Source organism: Bacillus rossius, chromosome 16 (assembly GCF_032445375.1).
Source record: "Bacillus rossius redtenbacheri isolate Brsri chromosome 16, Brsri_v3, whole genome shotgun sequence".
In the NCBI taxonomy this organism is placed as follows: Eukaryota; Metazoa; Arthropoda; class Insecta; order Phasmatodea; family Bacillidae; genus Bacillus; species Bacillus rossius.
This window is the reverse complement of record NC_086343.1, coordinates 11,466,339-11,490,234: the sequence shown is the minus strand read 5'-3', so window position 1 is coordinate 11,490,234 and position 23,896 is coordinate 11,466,339. Positions and strand designations below refer to the sequence as shown.

Sequence of the window (23,896 nt, the reverse complement as noted above, 5' to 3'; positions counted from 1 at the left end):
TATTAGTGGCAGAACAAATGCAATGGAGGTAGAGTTGAAACATTATAAACTAGCCCTTAAAAATAGTAACCATAAAAAAAAATTTAAAAAAATTAATCACCTTGGTGTGCGGGACCAAGCTTAGTCAAGGGTGTATCTGTGATAGTGAGACGGGATGATAACTGTAACACTCGCCGGTGCTACACACTGAAAGTTGTAATGCGATTTCCTTGAGTGTTTTCAAGACTCTGTAACGGATGTTTCATGCCAAAAAAAAAAAATCCGAAAACAAAAATACAGTTTAAAAACGGAATATGGAAACAGAGCTAATTATTCTTCCTCACCGTATTCTTAAATGCCTTTCTTAAACAGACACCACTCTGAGAGTAGTTCTCAAATAACGTGGGTTTTTTTCTGAATTTCTGCACACTGTGTGTGTGCCTGAGTAGGCGGGGACCCAAATGTTTAAATGACCGATCGGTTGGCCCAGTCGTTATAACTTTTGACTGAGGAGCTGGAGGTCTCAGATTAGATTCCTGGCAGAGTTAGGGAATTTTTAACTTTTAGGAAATTTACTTTCCGGGCAGAAGACTAGGTGTGGTTTTGTCCCTTCGTGTCCGTACTGCGGAAGTCAGTGGATATTCACCGCAGTTTCATCTCGACCTAGTACGCCCCAGTCTCGTCATTTGTTTTGAAGACTCCTGCAATTGGGCACAAGCCCGGAGGCAAGAATTCACCCTACTTTCCTCTCACTCTGCTCCTGAATTGAGCGCACTCCTTGCCATCTAACACTCCTCATTCAAGACATTCCATTCCCCTGCCGCTCTCACTACCATCCAGATTTCCCTCCTCTCCGTTCTCCTTCTTTCCTTGAAAACTTTCATAGAGTTCTCGTCTCCTACTTCTGGGCTTCCTCCTCGCAACATGTTGCCCCAGCTCACATTCCCTTTCACCCCCCCCCCCCCTCCTCCTCACAAAACTCAATACTTCATACACCAATACCAGCTACTCCATCTGCCTTCTGTCCTTAAGACTCTCCCACCTCATTTCCTTCATCAGCTATGTTGGGCTACTGAAATACTCTATTCGCTATCATTTCTCCTCCACTTCCTTCACCATCTCCACCTAGCTGTCAGCTACGGCTCCAGAGGAGAAAGGACGGGGGAGGCGGTAGCGGGGATAATCCCTCCCGAAACCAAATTTATTATTTTTTATTTATTTTCTTAATTACTTAAATTAATGTGTTAAACTTTTCTTCCACCAAAAACTACATGAAACTATTAGGGTAGAGTATTTGACACCATGAAATATTGTAAACATTCCAAGGTCATACTATGGTTTATTTAACGTTGTGTTTTTGCAACTGCATCCTTGCTTTCTTTGTACGAAAGTCGCTATGGAAAAGACTTCCGTGAAGCTGTCTTTGCTCGCTGCTCTCCTCTGCACTCTTTCCAGTTTCCCTCCCAAGCACTGCTGTACATGTATCTCGTACTGCTGCATCACACACACACCACGGTAATGTGACAGTGGTTGGTTGTGCAATCCAGCCTCCGGAACTTTCACCACATCATCCACATCCACATCATCATCATCATCATCACCATCATCATCATCACCATCATCACCATCATCACCATCATCATCACCATCATCATCACCACCATCATCACCACCATCACCACCACATCATCCACATCCACATCATCATCATCATCATCACCATCATCATCATCACCATCATCACCATCATCACCATCATCACCACCATCACCACCATCATCATCACCATCATCACCATCACTACCATCATCACCATCATCATCACCATCACCATCACCACCATCATCACCATCATCATCATCATCATCACCATCACTACCATCATCACCATCATCATCACCATCACCACCACCACCACCACCATCATCATCACCATCACCATCACCACCACCACCATCATCATCACCATCATCATCATCATCACCATCACCATCACCATCACCATCATCACCACCACCACCACCATCATCATCATCACCACCATCATCATCACTACCATCATCATCACCATCATCATCATCATCACCATCACTACCATCATCACCATCATCATCATCACCATCACCATCATCACCACCACCACCATCACCATCACCACCACCACCATCATCATCATCACCATCATCATCATCACCATCATCATCATCACCATCATCATCATCACCATCATCACCACCATCACCACCATCATCATCACCATCATCACCATCATCATCACCATCACTACCATCATCACCATCATCATCATCACCATCACCATCATCACCACCACCACCATCATCATCACCATCATCATCATCATCATCACCATCACCATCATCACCACCACCACCATCATCATCACCACCATCATCATCACCATCATCATCATCATCACCATCACTACCATCATCACCATCATCATCATCACCATCACCATCATCACCACCACCACCACCACCATCATCATCATCACCATCATCATCATCATCACCATCATCATCATCACCATCATCACCATCATCACCACCATCACCACCATCATCATCACCATCATCACCATCATCATCACCATCACTACCATCATCACCATCATCATCATCATCACCATCACCATCATCACCACCACCACCATCATCATCACCATCATCATCATCATCATCATCACCATCACCACCACCACCACCATCATCATCATCACCACCATCATCATCACCATCATCATCATCACCATCACTACCATCATCACCATCATCATCATCATCACCATCACCATCATCACCACCACCACCATCATCATCATCACCATCATCATCATCATCATCATCATCATCATCATCAATCATCATCTCCACCAGTGCCTGCAGTTTTACGAGCGAGACGTGACTGACGGACCGTTCCCCTGGCCAGTGCACGGGGTGCAAGAAGACGTGCGCCTCGGAGGACCTGGACTGCTACGTGCTCGACAACAACGGCTTCATAATCCTGTCGGAGAACGCGGACCACACGGGCCGCTTCTTCGGCCAGGTGGACGGCACCATCATGGACTCGCTGGTGCAGGACCGCATCTACAAGAAGGTGGCGGTGTACGACTACCAGGGCGCCTGCTCCGACACCAAGTCGCGGTACAGCGACGCCGCCGCCGGCCTCGACGTACGTACGTAGGCCGCCCGCTCGTAGAGCGGGCTCGCTGTCCAGTTTGACACTTCTCAAAATGAGTAAAAAATGATATCCATTTCTCCCCAAAAATATTTTTCAGAGTGAAACAACGATGCTCATTTGCGAATACCGACCGCCACATTGAAGTTGTTTAAAAAATAATTTCGACAGAACGGCGGTGGTACGAAGATACACATCGACCATTGGTACTTTCGAAGGCTTGATGACGTTCTGTGCGCGTTACGTCTCGTTTCCCCTTGCCTACCGTTCATGGCTTTCACGGCCATTGTCTGCAAGACAATTTCCTGACACAGCCTACACCAGAAGCCAAGAAATTGTATTACATGGTGACTTGCGATAAAACCTTGATAACACCGCAAACTATGTCGGTACAGCATATGACACGGAAATCCAAGTTGATGCACCATTTAGCACCAAAATGTAACTAAAAACATGAGATCAATCTGCAATTGACAAAACTATAATATGAAATTGCAATAAAATATTCTCTTTTAATATGGGAAATTCATTTAATGTAATTTATTTAGTATAAATTTTTTACCACAATAGAACAACCAATTAGATTGGAAAAAAATTAGTTTTAATATTGTTTGATCTTGTATCTCATTTGTTTACATTGGTGACTTTGGCACTTCTTCAAAAACACAAAAATTGCAGATTTAAAAATTTTTTTTAGTTGTTCTGTTTTGATATGCTCGTTACTAATGATTTTATTGAAGAAGTGTCAGTCAAATTTATACTATTTTGGTGTAATAAGTACTAAGGAATATTTTAGATTCACATTTGTTGAATAAAACACAGTATTTTTATGAATAAAGACAAAGTATAAAAATGAAACCATGGACTCTTGTCCCTAAGTTTTAGCTGCCAAAGCAACATTTTTACATTTCATGTTCACATTGTACAAATAAGAAGTACAAGGTCTAGAGAACTTTGACATTGTAGGCTTGAAGACAATCCTACTGGCTACTTCTTGATATGGAATGAATTTCTTTCATAAAAAATTTATTTTATTTAGTTGTTAAATTCCCACAATTTTGATAATTCTGTAAGGCTAGTAATCTTGTGTTAACTGTTCATGCTCATAACCATGCAGTGTAAAACCAGAAATTTGCTGTTTAATATACATACCTTCCTAGAATGTTGTCAGTTGATAAAGATATAGGAAGGCTTTTTTTTTTTTTTTTTTTTTTTTTTGCTGTTGGTATTTTTTTTTTTGGCTGTTGGTAGACAGTACTTTTGGAAATTAATTCTAAAATGTTCAGTGTAGTTGGAAAGCATTGTGGAGTAGTAGATGAATATAGAATATATACTGGGACGTATTGGTGACGACAGACTGTAGTGGCAATGCTTAAAAGAAGGAAATGTGCTGTCTGAAAATAATTTTGAAGGCAAGGTGGGACTGGTTAGTTCAAATTTGTATGAAATTATATAGTTACGCCAGTTTTATAGCAATGATTATAGTATATCATATTCATAAGATATAATTTTTTTGTGCCATACATCATCATCAACTGCAGTACTGTGAAAGTAATGTTACTCTCCTGCTATTTTTTTAACGATAAATGCAATTATGTGTGTTAAAATTGACTGTGCAAAATTACTAGGGAAAAATAGCACCAATTTAAGCTTAAAATATCACCACTTTGTGCAATAAAATAAAAAAATACAAATGAATGTCCAGATACAATAAGTGAGGGCAAAATTGAAGATAAAGAAAAAAAATTTCAGAGTGTTAAATTCTTTCAGCTTGAATCAAGCACCCAAGATTAATGGTGTCTGAGTTTACAGCATTGCCGACTTGAGTGTGCGTGATGTTTCCAGCCAAGCCAGCCGGTCAGATGGTTCCTCGAGTGGCTGATGGGACACTTTACGTGGCTGGCCGTACAGACGAACCTTCTCCAGCTGTGGCAGCCCTGCTGGGCTTCAGCCAGCGACGACGGTATGTGCACGCTTCTGAAACAATTATTCCTGGCAATCTCACTCTAATCCACATGAATGTCAGCCAACTAGTAAGCTACTTTAAACGGTACGCTTGTATTATCTTCAGTATCAGGGGCAAAAATCTGCAGGATACCCTATTTAGATGGGGGGAGGGAGGGGACGTGGGATTACATTTTATCATTCTTGTTTCATAGTTACGATTTTGCAAGCGCCAGTGAGTTCCCTCAGAGAGGGGCTTTATGATTACAGTCTCTCTCCCCCCCCCCCCCCCCCTGTTACCCATCCCATGATGTCTACGCCATGGTGTATAATGAGAAACTGACCAGTATCACAATTTTAAAAAAAAATATTGAGTTTTAGGTTCTGTAGCATTCTCTGGTGTTTAATTCAATGCGCTACCAAAAGGGCAAATAAATCATGTGGAAACCCCAAAAATAAATTCACATAAAATGAATTATATTCTGTTTTTTGTGTTCTTATTTATTAAATCATTTCTATTTATCTGCTGAAAAATAAATTTAAAAAATGTGATATAGGCCCTTCTGGCTAAATACCTTTGATTTGTCGAGTTCTGAAAACACACTTATTGCTGCAAACCGAGGTGATTTGAACGGTATCACTTTGGACTAACCCGAGTTTTATACTACTGAGAAATTTTTACATACATTGGCATCCTAGTGCATAGATGCTTTTCATATGTAACAAATAACCTGTGATTATGATTTAAAATTTTTTATAAATACTCTTTTTTTATATATACAACTAGTTTTCACTAAACAATCAATTTTCAAAATTATAATTTACCTGGTTTAGTAAGAGACATTGCCAGTTTTTTTTTTCATTGCATTTTGCATTTTACATCACTCTTTTATGGTTCCATGTACATATAATTCTCTTTTTTTTTTAATCAATATTTCTTGTACTTTGTGAATATTTAAATTTGATTCAAAAATATATTTGACATTCTGGAATATTTTAACACATGATTCAAATAGAAAAAAACAGGATTCACAGAAACTTCCTGTAATCACTCCGAGTAATCATTGGGATGGTTCTGTATCATGGGACATAAAAAAAAAAACAGGCATTAAAAACGAAAAGGCATACAAATGTATAAAAAATATTTGCAAGAATGCGAGAGAGCAAGTACACAAGTTAGCGAATATGCAAGTGTGCGAGCAAACAAACCGTCGAGCATCCCACTTCTTAGCCTCTCTCCCCCCCGTCTCCAAACATCGAGCGCCACACTCCTTTACCCTTAGAGCAATATGCTTCCATTACGCCGTGATGTATATGGATGGTGTCCAGGTAAAAGGTAACAAGTCAAGAATTCACTTTTTGCAGGAGAAACAAAAAACTCTTAGATAAAAATTGAATTTAAATACATAAAATTTTTCTTGCATTATTCTTTTATTTACCAACTTATTTACCAACATAGTTACCAATGATTAAAAATGCATTACATATTCTAAGTATACTTAAGAGTTTATTGCTGGAATAAACTAAAAATCATCAAAATGTGACTTGTTACCTTTTACCCGGAGACCGTTCATATATTGCCTCTGCTTACCATACTCAGGGCCGGTGCAAGGTAAATTGGCGCCCTAGGTGAAAAACCTTAATGCCCCCCCCAACCGGACACCCCAAAAAAAATTTTCCTTGCCTCAAAATACATCACGTAAGCCTAAGATTTTGTCAACAATCAAATGTAAGCAGGATTATGTTTGTTTTTTTTACTTTTTTACTTATTACAAATCATAAACAGGTCACCGTAGACTTTAAATAATTACTTATATCAATATAAACATTCCAAACTGTTACAAAAATCCATTTTTCATCTAGTTTCAATAATCGTTAAACATATTATATGAGCTGTTATGTGTCGTGCTGCCCGCCCCCAGCTACTTGGCGCCCTGGGTGGTTGCCTAGTTCGTCTGTATGGACGCACCGGCCCTGACCGTACTGGCTGTGAAGAGGTGTCACTTCAGCAGGGAGTAGTGTGGTGTTCAAGCTTCTCCGCAGCTGGAGGCTGTGCGTCGGGACAGGGGCTCTGTGCTGTTCGGCCAGGCCCCGTGTACCCGGACGACTACGACTCGGGGAGCTTCGACCAGTACCCGACGAGGGAGGACGCCGGCGGGGGCGACGGGGCCCCGCCGTCACCGACCGACGAGGCGTCGGGGCCGGGGGAGGAGGCGGCGCGGCCGTGGCCGTCCCCCTCGCACCCGGGCCCGGGGGGCGGGCCTCCGCCACCGCCGGCCAATCGCAGCCGCCCTCGGCCGTGCGACAGGCGCGTCGACCTCTACATCCTGCAGCCCGAGCGGCTCAACACCAGCGGCCAGTCCAACCCGCTCAAGGGCAAGCTCACCAACTGCCACATGTCTGGCTGCGAGAGGTGAGAGCACGCCGCCACGCTGCATTCGGGATGATCTCGACATTTCGTGATTTACGAGGCGCGTCCACAGATCAAGTTTCCCCCACTCGTCCCACAGCTAGCAAGCCTTGTATTGCACGAAGCGACTGTGCGTACGTGATAGAGCAATGACGTTGAATGGGGCATCCTCACAGTAGCACCTTGCAATTCCTTCAGTTACTTTCAAAATACTCTCCATTAGATGTGATGCACATGTCAAGTCTTTTTTTCCACTGTTTGAAGCACCTCTGGAACTCTTGAACTTTTTTATATTCTGTAGTGCCCTTTGTGAAGCTGTTTTTACCACCTCCACATTATCAAAACACTTCCCTTTTAGATTTTTCTTCATTCTCGAGAACAGGAAAAAGTCGCACGGGGCTATGCCTGGTGAATACGGAGGGTGGGGAACGACAGACCACCCCTGAGAGGCCAAATAGCGGTTCGCTTGTAAGGACATGTGTGCGGGGACGTTGTTGTGATGGAGGAACCAGACACCTGATCGCCAAAGTTCGGAGCGTTTCCTCGGCACATCCTCTCACAAACGTCTCAAAACTTCCAAATAAAAGTGCTGGTTAACCGTCTGGCCAGGGGAACAAATTCCTGGTGCACAATTCCATTAACATCAAAAAAGACAATGATCATTGTATTAACATTCAACCTCACTTGTCTTGCTTTTTTTGGTCTGGGGTAGTTGGGAGTCTTCCACTGGCTTGATGCTTACTTGGTTTCTGGGTCATACTCATAACACCAACTCTCATCACTTGTAATGACTTTGGTCAAAAAGTTTGGATCACTTGCAATCTCTTTTTTCAAGTCCTGGCTCGAATTCAATTAAATGTTTTTTTGGTCTTGTTTGAGAAGGCGAGGAAAAAATTTAGCGGCAACATGTATCATTTACAAATCCTCAGTCAAAATCCGCAGGAACGAGCTCCAACTCACTCCTGTCTCTTCTGAAATTTGGTCGATCGTGAAACGACGATCCTCGTTGATTTTTTGGCAGATGTTTTCAACATTTTCATCGTTTCGAGATGCTGAAGGGCAACCAAAACAAGCATGGTCTTTAATTTTTTAAAAATTAAAATGTAAATATCCGGAGAGTAATATCAGTTTCACTGCCAGTAAAGGATTGTTTGAAAGGTTTGCGAAAAAGTACGCGATGTAAGTTGAAGTTCACGCCCGGGCGGGCAAGTCAATCAGCCAATTTACGATAAGTATACCGTTACACGGTGTCGTATTTGCCATACAAAGTATTCAATGGTAGGTTTATAAAATAAATGGTGTGACATATTTATCATTGAGTGTTATTCTACACATGTATATTACCTGAAGAATACATTTTGGAACATATTAAGTAAATTAATTATTGAGACTAATGCTTCAGAATATGTGATTTTGGATGAAACAAACAATTTTAGGAACGCATTAGTTGTGCTGAGTGAGGGATTGGCGTACATACATTCTAGTATAAACTCCAAGCTAAATAATTTACATTCATCGAATATTTTTTTTCTGTAATCCGAATTGAGTTTTGAACGCACATGCCGATTGATTTCACGATTTTTGATCGCGTATCGGTGTTATTTCCGCTTCTTCGCATTTTGCCGGTGTTGATCTTATTCCTGGTTACTAAGTATCGTTCCCCAGAAACAGGGGTGCAGCCAGGGGGGGGAGGTGGGGTATTAGGGGTTCAAACCACCACCACCCCCCTCCCCCCACCTTAGCACCAAATCTTTAATTAAATTTCTTATTCATCACTCAAACAACAAATTTCATATTAAAATTAATAAAAAAATTTACCATTGCAATATTTAAATATAAGTACCGGAAACTGCTAAAATAGCACTATTTTACACCTTAAAATCCAAATTTTTCCCGGGGGAAGACCCTTCCCCCCACCCCTCCTGCTGCATTACGGGGGGGGGGGGGGGCCGCCATGCTTCTTAACACCCTCCCGTACACAAATCCTGGCCTACGCCGCCGCCCGGAAGCGAAGCGTGTAACCCGGTTCGCAGGCCGTTCAGCGTGCAGAAGATCCCGCGCAGCAACCTCATCCTGCTGGTGGTGGACACGCTGTGCCCCTGCGGCAGCAAGCAGCTGAGCATCCTGCCCCAGGAGGTGGGCCATGAGGGTGGGGGCGGCGCGGTGGGGGGGCAGTGCCGCACCCGGCCGCGCGAGGCACTCTACCGCCGCCGCCCGCCCAAGTGCATGAACTACCACCCGGAGGTATGTACTTACCCACCCCGGCCTCCTTGTTTCCGACGTGACAACGTCTTGATAAATCGACGAACGCCGGCTGCACGCACGGAAAAGGTGTCCCGTAACGCACGTTGTCCCGTTACGCCGTGTCCCGTTACGCTCATTGTACGCTTGCGCCGCATCTATCTCTTCTCTCTTCCACTCGATTGCAACAACCATCGATTTGACTTTTTCCGAGGCGCGTTAAACTTGAAACGCTCCCGTTCGTTTCCTACTCATCCCATCGTTGTCCTATCCTTTAACAGAATAAGCACAGATTGGAAGAAGTTAAATAGCAAACATGTATAAAAGTTATACCTAGTTAAAATAATCTCTTCGTTAAAAAGTAATAAACATATTTGAGTTAATGAGTGCAAATGAAAGTAAATTTATCAATTAAATTGTAGGTTTCATTTCACTCCTTCTTTGTATCCATACGAAATAGTGATGATTCAATAAAAATGATTCATTTTTTTTCATTAAAGTATGCAATCATTTCATCAATGTTTTGTTACGACGTTGTCACGTTAAACTATCGTCCCTAAACCGATTTTACAGACAACCAATTTTTTATTCATTTTTTCGCATGCCTCCCAACAGCTAACACAAGCTGCATCCCGATACTGGCCTAACGGACACCTTAGCTAAGGGATCCGCTGGAAGTGTGCATCGTAGTGGGCGCGACCATCTTTGCGTCGCTTATGAATCCTCACAAGGGATGTCGATGCATCCCCTAACTCGAAGATCCCTAGGGATGTGACACTCGCATCCACCGATGCGTCTCTACAGCCATTAGCTTCGGAATCGTGTTTTGTTTGTAAATAATATTACTTCAGCCTTTTTTTTTTTTGGCATAAAATTTGTTTAAAACATTATAAGTATAACTCAAATACACACAAATAAAGATGTTAAAAAAATTGTATAAAGTCGAACTTAAACTTATAGAGGTATTCAATGATCATTATTATAAATATTTAAGATTCATAAAATATTTATTTTGATTGCTAACGTTTATAACATTTATTATACATTTAATTTTTTAATTGGTTATTTTTTTTTTACATTTTGCTGAATATTCAAAGATATAACTACTCAGAATGGCTACTTGAACATTATTACGGCCAACTGTTTACTAGCAGTAAAATTATTTAGATACTATCCATCCCTTAGAAAAGCGTCTTTTACATTGTGGCTGCATTTTCTAAGGGATGTAGGGATGTATGTGCTATGGACTCGTCGCCATGTATTGGGATACAGCTATAACTTTTGAGGTAGGCTCAATCAGAGAAGAGACAAATTAATGACAAACCAAACACTAATTGTCAAGACTAATGATTAATATTACAGGATGTTCACATTCTGAAAATTATTGGAAGTTAAGTTGGAACTGGCCAGGGAAAGTCAGGGAATTTACTTGAAATCCTGGAATATGTCATGGAAATTCCGCAGTGATAGTAATTTGAGGGGAAAAATTTCATACTCCAGTCTGCCATCACCCAAACTGTAAAATAAGTTGTTTTTTTCAGATGGTATTAAGTGAACAGTCGTACACACTTTAAAATGGTGTATGCAAGGTTGTTTGAATATTTATTTATTTCAGAAAAAAAATGCAAAATAGGTAAATTATTTAAAAAAAAAAAATAGTCAAGGAATTTTTAAATTTTAGTCATGAAGGTCAGGGAAATTGTATTGCTGATTTGTGTGAACACTCATAAAGATAAATGGTGCGTATTTATCATTGAGTGTAATTCTACACATTTATATTGCGTGAAGAATATTTCCGTACATATTTTAGAACATATTAAGTAAATTATTTATTGAGACTAATGCTTCAGAATACGTGATTTCGGATGACACGAAAATTTTTATGAACGCATTGGATTAGGCATGCTAAGTGAAGGATTGGTGTATAAATGCTTGGAAAGGTTATATTTAAGTCCTGTCACGCTATAAATTTGCTAAATATCTAAATTTTAACTATCAAAAAAAATAGAAAAAAATCAAAATGGCTGTGCATAATCCCATTTTACATCTCGGTCAACACACTTGGTTATGAGATGACAAAACATGCTTAATCATGACATCATGTGCTCGAGCAAATGAAAAATACTTGGTTATGACCAAACACACTTGATCATGATGAAACATTTTCGCACAACAAACACCTTGATGTTGATCAGTCACTTGTGGTAATGTTCGGTTAAGCCAGGTGCATAGTTTAAGCGAGTTGATTTGGCCATGTAAACATGGTTAAGTGGATGTTTTATTCTGCTGTGCTGTCGTTCTGTTCGTACCGTGTTGTTTGACGTGTTTCCTCGTGTGTGTTTTTTTTTTTCCGTGGCAGGAAAGCGAGATAAAGGAGTGTGGCGGCGGTGGCTCGCTCCTGCCTTCTCGACACGGCCTTGTGCCGTGCCTGGCTGCGTGGGTACTCAGGCTGGTGTTATTCTCTTCGTCTTCGTGATCGCCCGGTCGACACGCTATCGTAATGGAATTTGTTACGTTTGTCGGCCCCCTTTTCCCCTCCAATACCCCCTCCTCCATCCCAATCCTTCTCCTCCCGTATGACCGCCAAACTCAAAACACGTAATGTGAATTGCACAAAAGGGGAAAATGAAGTGGTGTTTGCCGCCGCATATTCCATCACCTGTTAAGAACCCCCCACATTGATTGGTTGGAAGGACTGCAGCCATACCCTGAACGGAAACATTTGTCGTCTCTCAGTGTGTGGTGATATTCTTCACTGTCCTGCAGCAATATATCACGTGGCTTTCCGACGTTAAACTTTCTATGTTTGTAATTATTTAACATTAGCAAATTTGTATCCATTAAAACAATGCTTACGCAGGATGGGGATCAATTTAAATTGTTTATCTTTACATGTTCTATAATATTTTAGGACAGTTAAAAAAAAATCTTGATCACAAAGCATAAAGTGCTAAATTATTTCTTAGTTGTCTAATTTTGGCTGCAATTCTGAAGTATTTTACTGTGGCGATTTTCTTGTAAATACAGAGTAGAAAAATTATTAGGTACATATCATATTACTTTTGTTTTACTTTAACTTGTACACTATTTCAAAACTTGTATATTTATTTTTGTTTCCAACTTTTCTCACCGTTGATGTGTATAGATGTTGTAACCCTCAAAATTTAAATAATCTCATTAAGCTCTCACAAAATTCTAAACTCTGGAAAATTATTTTGTTAGTGTTTAAACATCCTTGAAGCTTTAAAATTATTTTTTTGTGCATCTTTACTTACACATATCAATTTTAAAACATTTTTTTGCAATGAAACATCTTATTGTAAGACAGAACAGTTTTATGATAAGGTTATACATACTCATGCAAACAAAATTATACATATCTTTTTTAATAAATCTATGAGAGATATATTTATAAAATCATATGTTTTAAATGTAAGTGCACAGCCATGACATATAAATGTTCTGACTGCTATTTTACTCAAGCAATTGTTTTTGAAAAAAATATATATATTTTTTTCCTTATTGGGCTGATACACGTTCCTGATATAAATAAAATTTAATATAATTATATTAATCTTATTGAATCATTGTTTGCAATTAGCAAACCAGAATTGGTATTTGGTATTCCTTTCAACCTGCTCATACCATTCAGAAGTATTTAATTACTTGAGTAATTGGACAAATTTGGCTTTACCACACTATCACAATGTCGGCATGGTAGTTCTGTGGTTTTTAGTTAGTGAGCATTACAGTTAATGCATTTGAATCATAAAAATTGTAATCTATTTTAGTTAGTGAAATAGCAGACTGCTTGCACAACTGCGCAATACATAAAGTTTAAGAGACAATAAAGAATATTTAAAAAATATATATATATATATATATTTTTTTTCTAAAACGTTATTGTGTAAGAATAAAACTTTGTAGGCAGTCCCGGATACAGGAATTTATTTGGTGGAATGATTGAGGGAGATTTGAACAAACAAATAGAACAAAAAAAATTTAAATTTTGAACAAGTGCGTAAAAAAAAAAAACTTGCATTTGTATGACCACAAACAACAGACACATGGACCTACAGTAGTGGCCATAAGCTACGCGGCTTCTCACTCAGTTGAAATTGCGGTATCATAACCGCTCACATCACAAAGTATGATACTTCAGTGATATTTTGCAAAAAATTTCCAACTATTCACGGACTTAAGATGCACCCGCTCCCCCCCACCTTTTTTTTTTTTAAATTTTGTGAATGTACTTGTGACTTTACCTTCGGTCAGCTAATGTTTAAAGACACAGAGTTAGTATTTGGGATGGGTATCTACTGTAAAGATGCAATTTTATTGCATTTTTAAATAAAGATATTGATCCAGACACAAAAAATGTATTATTCAAGTGTTTGAGTTATACAACGGGTAAAACTTCAACAAGAAAGCATACAATAAACAAAGATTTTGTTTTAGTAATTTAAAAGTTAAACATAAATTATATATATATATATATATTAAGAATAGTTTCTGTTTTGTCAAGGAAAATGGAACCCTACAATCATTGCTTTGTACATATAAACCATTAAAGAAAACTGTTTAGCTTTATTGTTTTGGGCAATTTAATTTAATTTAATTTTCAAAGGAAGTCTTTCCTTCTTTACACAAATCACAAATAAATAAATAAATATCCATAGTTGAGCAATATTCAAGGCTCTAAGTAGGGATTGTAGACATCATATTAAAGAATGTTAGTTAAAAGACATACCTAATGTGAAAGAGTAGGTTGAAATGTGTGTTTAACAGATTCAGTGGATTTTTTTTTTCTTTTTTTAACTTTGAAAATATTACTGCCCTAAAAATGTCTCTGTGACAGGATTTTTGTAACTATCTCAAGTATCAGCCCACTCATTGTTACATAATTCCATTTGGGTACCTTGGTTATTTTGAGGTATTTAGTTACGTATTAAAAGAATGTGGTAAAAAACTTAAGTTTTGTGCTAGCAGAAATTGTCTCGTCAGCTGCAGTGCAGTCAGCACAATGCTATGTTTTACGTGTGCACAAGGGATTGAACCTCACGTATGTACCCGAAAAGTTAGCAAAAGAATAACACAATACGGAATGATAGATAGGCAAATAAAAAAACGTTACTTAGGTTCTTGTAAAGTGTGTGTGAAACGCAACATTTTAATTTGCTACTCACGGTATACCAGAAATATACATGGTTTTTGTTAGTTTTCATAAATTTAATGCCAATAAATTTACAGGCAAATTGAGAAATTTATATCAGCAGAAGCTACTAATGCTTTTGAATCTGTACATAGATTTAGGAGAAAATTTTATTACTCGTGATGTATTGATTTCATGTAAAATATTTATTAGAGTTTTAAAAGTGTTACATTGTTTTATAGTGATATACATAGAATGTAAATATTTTGAATGTAATATTAGTAAATGTTATATTACTTTTCATAACATGTAGTAAACAGTTATTTGTTTCTTGGTTTTGTAAAGTTACATATTTAAGAAGTTTAAAAAGTTTATCCACGTATACATCTTTCAAAAATTAAATAATCTGCTGTTGTTGGAATTGTTATGTTATAGTATTGTAGCACTGTAAGTAAAAATGAAGTTTCAGGGTTTCAGTGGCACATAATTCATATTGTCCTACCTAAAATAAAATAACTTAAAATAAGAAGAGGTGAATCATATTTTGTTACTTATCTCTTTAACCGTCTGTCATCACGTTAAGATTTTTGTGCCAATTGAGGTGGACAAAATTTATGGTCGTATGTGGAAATATTATCATCTGAAATTTTTGTTTGTAGTGTACGCGCTAAGGGTTCACACACTTCCTGTATAAAAATTTCCTGCCTGAGTTCTTCCTGTTTTCATGTCTAACCAAACATTAGGTAGTTCCCTGTCTCTTCGATCAATCTTGTACGATACACATATTAATATTGAACTACAAATACTTATTGAAACCCACTTTAACCACACATAAAATATCAAAATTACCATAAAGCCAAACTTGCACAATACACAGTTTGCACTATCATTTCCTTCACTGCTACGCAACAATCGTTGGCAGCCTAATATAAAATCTCTTTATTTGATCAAACTTTGAAACAGTATATTATTGATTATGAATGACTATTAACATTTGATGATGCTTCTGTTCTTTAAAACAAAACACATTTAATTTATAGAGTTAACAACTGTATTAAAACTTATTAATCCAGATTGGTAACTGACATTTGGTCGATTTCTCCGTTTTTTCCAGGTTTTCAATTCCCTGAGCTTTCCCTGTTGTTTCCCAGATTTTCCATACCTGCAGAAACCCTGGTGCTGAAGTACAGTTTAATTTGGAATTTCTTTGAGGTAGCATTAAACAGTTTTCAAAGATAAACTTCAGTCCTGATAAAAGTCATCTAGTAAAGAGTTCATGATTTTTTATTAGTCAGGAATGGGAGTCATTCTGTTCAGTTAATTCTTGCAGTTGAGCATATGGACATAAAAGTCTATCTCTGTCTCAAGTTAAGTAAGTTGGCGGCAAGGAATGCAACTGATGCTCCTTTACATACTCTTGTCAGTGGGGAGTTGAAGGAATAAATTCGAAGGTGAAACCAAAATACAATTTTGTCGATTTGGAGAGTGGGGGGGGGGGGGGGGGGGACATAACCAGTTGTGGCTAATATTAACATCAATAAAGCCATGTTACACATTTATATAAAATCAATAGTCTCACTGTCCATTTTAGATCACCTTTTCCAGCCCATTACGTAGTGCCATTTTTTACTCAGCTCAGAATAAAACCGAATTTTGTAGCGTTTAGGTTGACATGGTCGGAGTAAAATTAAACATTTATTTCCAATTGTAAAAAATATATTTATCAAAAAATATTTTAAATGCATAGCATTTTTCAGATATAGATTTAGGCCTTCTCTTCCCTTCTTTCCCCTCCCTTCTCACAACCGCCCTTTCCTGCCCGATCGCATCCCTGATTGTGATTTTATGGTATTTTGGTATTTTCCTCGATCTTTCAGCTTAATTTGTGTCATGCCTAAATTAGTTGATTTATTGCTAGAAATAATATCTTTTGTTAGTGTTTTTTTTTTTTTTAATTGAATAACAAAATTTCATAAAATTGTTGATATCTCCCAAAAAATTAACATTTTTACCATCTTAAGTTTTTTAGTATTTATTTTAATGCTAGCTGCTTGCATAGGAAGATTGATTTAGCTATTTTAAAACAGGCATGAAAAAAACAGTGAATTCTTCCTCGCAAGTGCATGCTGTGTAACATGTTCCTATTTATCAGGAGTGCATAATATTTCCAACATACACTACATTTATATTTATTTTATGATAGTAATTTTCTTGAACTTTGATGTGCTCTAATTACAGGCCATACTAGTGAGGAGACATTGCCAAAAAAAAAAAAATAGTCTGTAGAGCGATCATAAATTGTAATGACCACAGCTCTTAATTTTGGGGACAGATAATGCGAAAGAATATATTCCTTATTTACAATGCGCATTAACAGAGGTGTCAACTTGGATCCTATCTATGAGGGGGCCAAACTTTTATTTCACAAAAGCAATCCAACAAACAAGTGACACAAACACAGAACTTATCAGAAATAAGGCCAGATTATTTAAATAACTTAGTTTTGAAATGCTACAGCAACTGGAAAAAAACTGAAGATTTTGGGACAACAGCTGTTGTTTTGAAGATGAATTAAAAATCTAATTTTTCAGTCCAGAGATTGCAGCAAAGCGGAACGTGAATCATTATTACAAGCACTTGCATGACTTTTTATCACTATTAGATAACAGTTAGTAATTGGCTTTGGGAAATTTGACACGTGATTGATGCTGAGTTAAGTAAGGCAGTGGTCATTTTGATTTGTGTGCCATATATATTTACATCCTCTGAACTCAAAATTATTGTTTTGTTTACTTGCATATAACTTCAAAGTTGGTAAATTTTGTGAAAAATAAATAAAAAACATATTGTTACCTTGAAAGCTGAATTACTTAATGCCCTTCAAAAAGTTGTAGGTAGTATGCTTCCCACCATGACATAAATATGATAGTATTTCCACTGAAATTTGAAAAAAACATTTTGAAGATTTATGACGAATGTGGTTTTAGTATTTTGATAGTCTGTTCAACATGAACTATGTACAGGTGCAAAATTCATGTTGTAAAAAATGCCCACTAGTTTTATCGGAAAATTTTAATGCTTCAAATACATAGAAACAATTGTTACAGTATTCTGTTGTTGCTCGTAGTTTTTTTTTATGTTAAATCATAAAGAATTTAATAGTTAGTAGTATGTACCATATCCTAAAAAAATTGTGAAGACAATAATGGTTTATGTCTCAAGACTGGTACGGCAATTCATCACACTATCTTTGAGAGAGAGAGAGAGAGAGAGAAAGAGAGAGAGAGAGAGAGAGAGAGAGAGAGACATGGACAATCTCGTTTACACGACTGAAACACAAATTTACAGAGATACTTTGTCTCTACAACTATTGTAATTTTTTTTTTATGATGCTCTCAGTGTGGTTTAAAAGTGTGGCAAATATGACTGTTTAAGATTGGAAGAAGAATGCAATTATAAAATATACTGTATAATGGTGTGTATGTGTGCGTATCATTCTAGATTTTACTACACTTTTTGGAATGAGCTTTGAGAGATAGTTGAAGTGTGTTTTGAAAAAGTGTATTATCATAACTGTTTTGGCAATATTTTCCTTACTCCCTATAACTAACTCTAGATATAGCTCAAAAGCTGGCAAAACCAAACAGCGTAGAATTTTTTTTCTTGATCTCATTTTGATGTAAATATCTGGTATTTACATGTTTTTTGACAAATGTAAAGATCATGGTGCAGTAATTTTTTACACCAAAACTTCTGTGTTTGTCATAGATAGCATATTATTATGTACATGATGTAACTTGAGTGTGGATGTGTCTATAATTTATGTGGCTTTTTGGAAACCTTTATGTTAATGTGTACTCTACTTAAATATACTCTTAATCTACTTGTTCAACATGAGGGACTCAAGAGGAGAAGCATTTACCTGCGTTGTCGTGCGAATGCCTCGAATCGTTATCGCAAGTTTTCTGAAAGTATTTTCATTTCACTTTCGTCTTTGTGGGTAACTTTGAAAAAAATATATATATTATGTATAAGACATTGTTCTAGCACAAAATGTGATTTTAATTGCAGTGGTTTTAATGTGTGAACATACAGACTTCTTCCAGTGGAACCAACCACGGTCTATGAACTCGACAATACATAATTAGCGTGTTTTATATAAACCACAAACTGAGTTGCCAGCTGCAAGATGTGATGAAAATAAAAGTAAGTGTTTTGTGGGAAGATGATAACAATTTTAAAAGGATTTTTCCTCTTGCCAGATATGAGCACAGCCTAAACTCAATATGGTGGTTGGATCATCATTTAAACATAAATGGTTTGTGCAGATGTTCTTGTAAATTGGTATGAAAAGTTAATGGTAATGGCCATGTTATTTGGTTGCTCTTGTATAGTGTGAAATAACTATACTTAACATTTAGAACATTTGTTTACAGTTTTTATAACAAAATTTACATGTGTGTATTTAACTTCAGCTAAGGTGCATGTACATTTTTGTTTTCGTACAGAAGTTTAAAAAGAAAAATTATGTGAATGTTGAGGAACATTAAAAAGAAAGAGCAGTCAAATGATGTGAGCAAGTGACATTTCAAGATTTGTATTCGTGTTCGCAAGTTGTGTTTGCATTGGTTCTATTTGTTGGACAAGTTGACACAGAAACCAGAGTTACAATGCCATTTTAAAAGTGGTTGAATTATTGGTCTTTAAACTTTAAGGAGAACTTTTATGAATGAAAGTATAACATATTCTTCTTTTTTTTCCTTGTTTGGGATTGAGAATAAATTATTTACAACCAGAAGTTTCTTAGAAAGTAATACATAGTTGACTGTTAGAAGAAATCATGACCTTTGTGTGTATAAATATCCCCCCCCCCCCCCCTCATTCATAAATAGAATGCAGAAATGGTTTCTGCGATTTAAAATACAGTAAAACTCCACTTTCTAAGCCCAATTTTTTCCATTGACATACGAATTTTTGGAGTTTTACACAAATTTTCATTGGATCATGGTAATATTAACACATAGTGTAAAATGTCTCACTGTATACAAAAATCTTGTTCTGGTCCCTTGAAAATTTTTTTTTTAATTGGAGTTTAGACTAAGGAACTTCAAAAATTTCTAGACACGTGTTTTCAGGCTTTAAATTTTAAATTGGTGGTCTCGACGAGTAAAAAAAATTAGTCGGCAGAATGTTGAAAAAAAAAGGTGTTGAAAAGAGTATAAAAGGTTGACTGTATTGCTGATGCCTTAAAACTGGAAAATGTTTGGGTTTGCTTTCAAACCTGTGGGTAGTTTGCTATTGGCAGCAAACATTTTAAGTCTTCCATTAAAAAAAAACACTATTGTAAAAGAAACCAAGAATCTTAGTGTTAATAACGTAGTGGTCAGCAATAGTGAGGAGAGGCGTAACGTAGTAGGCAGATCGGACGGCAGAGAAATGATCAAAAAAAGTGATTTATTTTTTGGTATTATTATAAAAAATATTTAAATAAAAAGCTTTGTCAATGCCAACTTTGTCTCTGCCAGAACTAACTACTATATAAAAGTTGGTATTGTGTGTTAGAAAGAAATCTTTCTTATTTTTCACATTTATTTATATTTTTCTCTTAAAAGTGTATGACATTTACATTAATTAAAAATGGAAAAAAAAAAATATTGCAATGTTTTGCATAAAGTATTAGCAATTGTTAGCTTGAGTGTAATGTTACGACTTGTATTGGCACTAGTGCTTGTGTGCAAGAGTAAAACTTTTCTGTAGTTGGAAAAAGTTGGCTACAGAAGTAACTATAAATTTTATGTAAAATAAAGATACATTGAAGAATAAAGCTTACTACATTAAATTTGTTTAATTTCCTGTCCCATGCTTCACCAACATAATTAACATGGCAAGTACACTCCCTCCCTGGATCTGAATCACAAGGTTGCCTAAGGATACTCACGAATCAGGCGGACCTAAACTAATATTTATTGAAAGAGACAGGATCTGACAAGAATTAAGAAAATTATTGTTAAGTTGTTTTACTTTTTTTTTTCCCTTTATTCCCAACATTTTCTTCACATGCTAAAATAAAATTTAATTTGCTTTGTACCTACATTACATTTGAACATTTAAAAACTTTTACGAGTTTGTTCGCAATGAATGAATTCTCAAGCAAGTGGCTAGTAAACTCAGTTAAGGTATTTGAAGTTTAGCTAATTTGTGTGTATTATTAAAAACAAAAATGATTTTAAATGATAGTGACCGTAATAAATGGGTCAGTAAGGCGTATGTCCAGCACCCCTCCAAGAGACCGTCAAACTACATATTTGGAACAAACTAGACTGAACCAAAATGCAGTTTGACCAAATATTTTGGACGTATAATTCTAAAGAGAGAGAGAAATCCCTGAGGTATAAAATTTAATGATGGAGTTATTGCAAACATTCCTAAAGTGGGGTTATCTAAGAGTTAATATACGGAGTTTACTTACACCGAGAATATTTCGAGGTGAATTGCACAAAGGTTGTCAGCTTGTAGATGCAAGAAATGTGTCCATCCCATGTGTCGCCAAGCGAACGACTCCAACATGCATAGACGAGCGGCTCCAGGACCATGCCCGGGGCTAAGCGACTTGCGAGACCCGTCGCAGGGCCCAATGCCAACATTTTTATTACACATGCACCTGTCATGTGAAATGTTTGTCCTTAAATTGTGGAATCCTATTCATTATTTATTGATTTTATTTGTAACCTATACTTTTAACACATAAATTGTCAAAACCATTGTAGAAAATTAAGTTCCTGGTTGGCTTAAAAATGTTTTCAGCTGTTTATTTTTTTTTTTTCAAATTTTATGGGAACTATTCCATACCCCTTGGCCATCCGGTGATGCCCCTCTTCAAAATATTAAGGTCCTGCAAAATCTATGGCTGCCACCGTGTATAGAGTATTATCAGGTAGGCCATTCCTGCTCATGCATGTGTTTCCCTTCCTCTATGCTCGAGTTTCATGGTGTTAACAGGCATTGGCATGCTGCAGTTCACTCCCTGGTTACATGCCGTTCCTTTAGCAATGGTATTTCAGGCAGAGATGTGTGACTACATGCATGGTAACCACATGCACTCTCGCACAACACTGTGTATGAGAAAAAAATAACATTCTTTGCATGTAGAAGAATATTAAAACTTGAGCAGGAAGACAATGTCGTTTAGTGTGTGTTTAAAAACAAATACAAACTCAATAGGAGTACGGTAGGTAACTTGATGCAATAGAAAAATAGACTTTAAGAAAGTGGTGATGAGAATGCTTGTAAGAAAAAGTAATCTTCAATCTGATGCCGTTCCCTCTAAATTTACCTCCATGTAATAGGTTTCAAAGCATTGATTTACACTGAGCGAGACCTATTAAAAAATATATTTTAAAAAAACTAAAGAAACATGCTTTTAAAGATTATCAAACTAAAAAGTAAAAAATAATTTAAAAATTTAATTTATGACAATAGTGTATAAGCAATACTAGTATAAATGAGAAAAAAGCTTGAGGCGCTTTGTGCCATATTTTTTGTATATTAAGCGCCCCATGCTTTTTTCTCATTTATACTATAAAAAATATGGCACAAAGCACCTCAAGCTTTTTTCTCATTTATACTAGTATTGCTTATATACTATTGTCATAAATTAAATTTTAAAATTATTTTTTACTTTTTAGTTTGATAATCTTTAAAAGCATGTTTCTTTAGTTTTTTAAACTATATTTATTTTTAACTTTTTAGTTTGATATTCTTTAAAAGCATGTTTTTTTAGTTTTTTAAACTATATTAATTTTTAACTTTTTAGTTTGATATTCTTTAAAAGCCTGTTTTTTTAGTTTTTTAAACTATATTTATGTATAATTATCATAGGGAAATGAGTTACCGACACTACCTATTACCATCTGAGATAACTATTTGGAGTTGCAACGTCACAAAGAAACGGTAAAGTCTCTCCGAATCATTTACAGTTAGATGTATGGATATAATCTTAGAATTTACCGGGGAACAAAAAAATTTAAAAAAAATTTTTTTTTTTCGGCGTGGCCGGGAGTAGAACCCACGATCGCTTTATCCGAAAGCTGACGTCACAGAAGTCGCGCGCCTTAGACCGCTCGGCTAACGAACGTAAGGAAATTAGTGGGACATTTTATAGTTATAAGGCACTCACTCTTAGTCGAAAGAGTTACAGACAGACAGACAAACATACAGGTGAAGCTAATATAAAGCATGTAAAAACTAATAAACTCACTCATAATCAAGCTGAACTTTGGTCTAACCAGTTAAGTTGAGAACAGATCTAATTTCCTCACCAGGAATTTTTTTTGTTTTATTGGTTGGTGACGTCTCTGAAGGAATTTGAAACTTACATCTTTTTTTAAGTCGTTAAGGGGGGGGGGGGGGAGGGGGAGGTGGCCTTCAGCTCGAAGCTCACGGCCATAGGTCCGTTATTCACGTGTGCAATCTCTGTATTATCTCTTCAGCAATCAAATATCCCCATGTCAATTTGGCACCCATGCCTTACCCGTGACTCGAACCCAGAACCCCTTGCACCATAAGCCGATGTGCATATGACTACGCTATGGAGGTCGGCTTTCCATCGTGTGATAGGGCCTTTAAATGATAATCATAAACACTGGCATATGTAGAGTCATATCTTAAGTAGATGACTAATTTTTAATTTTCTCTCGTAAAACCACCTTAACTGAGGTTATGTGCATAGGCTATCCTTTACTTTCTCATACATGGGCTTGGATATCGGAAATCACCACCAACTGTATACAGATAAACAATAGTTGTTTTGCCTACACAACATTTACTATTGCAATAAAATATTGATTAGTATGATTCACAGTAGGCCAAACGAGTTTTTTATATTACTTTACGGATTTAATAATATATTGTCAATTTTTTTAATGTTTTCAACTTGCAATACATATTTATTGTTTGATTTTCACATTTTGGGC

The 23,896-nt window shown here is 36.9% G+C and overlaps 1 protein-coding gene across 2 annotated transcripts in view; it reads left to right on the top strand.

Moving 5' to 3' along the window:
* LOC134540368 (voltage-dependent calcium channel subunit alpha-2/delta-3) overlaps window positions 1-20,763 on the top strand; it is a 222,391-nt gene extending 201,628 nt beyond the window's left edge. For both annotated transcript variants that reach the window (XM_063383055.1, XM_063383056.1), the window contains exons 21-25: window positions 2,929-3,171; window positions 5,023-5,140; window positions 7,210-7,534; window positions 9,565-9,775; window positions 12,132-20,763. In XM_063383055.1, the coding sequence (XP_063239125.1) occupies window positions 2,929-3,171; window positions 5,023-5,140; window positions 7,210-7,534; window positions 9,565-9,775; window positions 12,132-12,248 (1,014 nt within the window). In that variant the 3' untranslated portion in view covers window positions 12,249-20,763. The remainder of the gene's footprint in view (window positions 1-2,928; window positions 3,172-5,022; window positions 5,141-7,209; window positions 7,535-9,564; window positions 9,776-12,131) is intronic.
* Window positions 20,764-23,896: the final 3,133 nt, after the last annotated feature.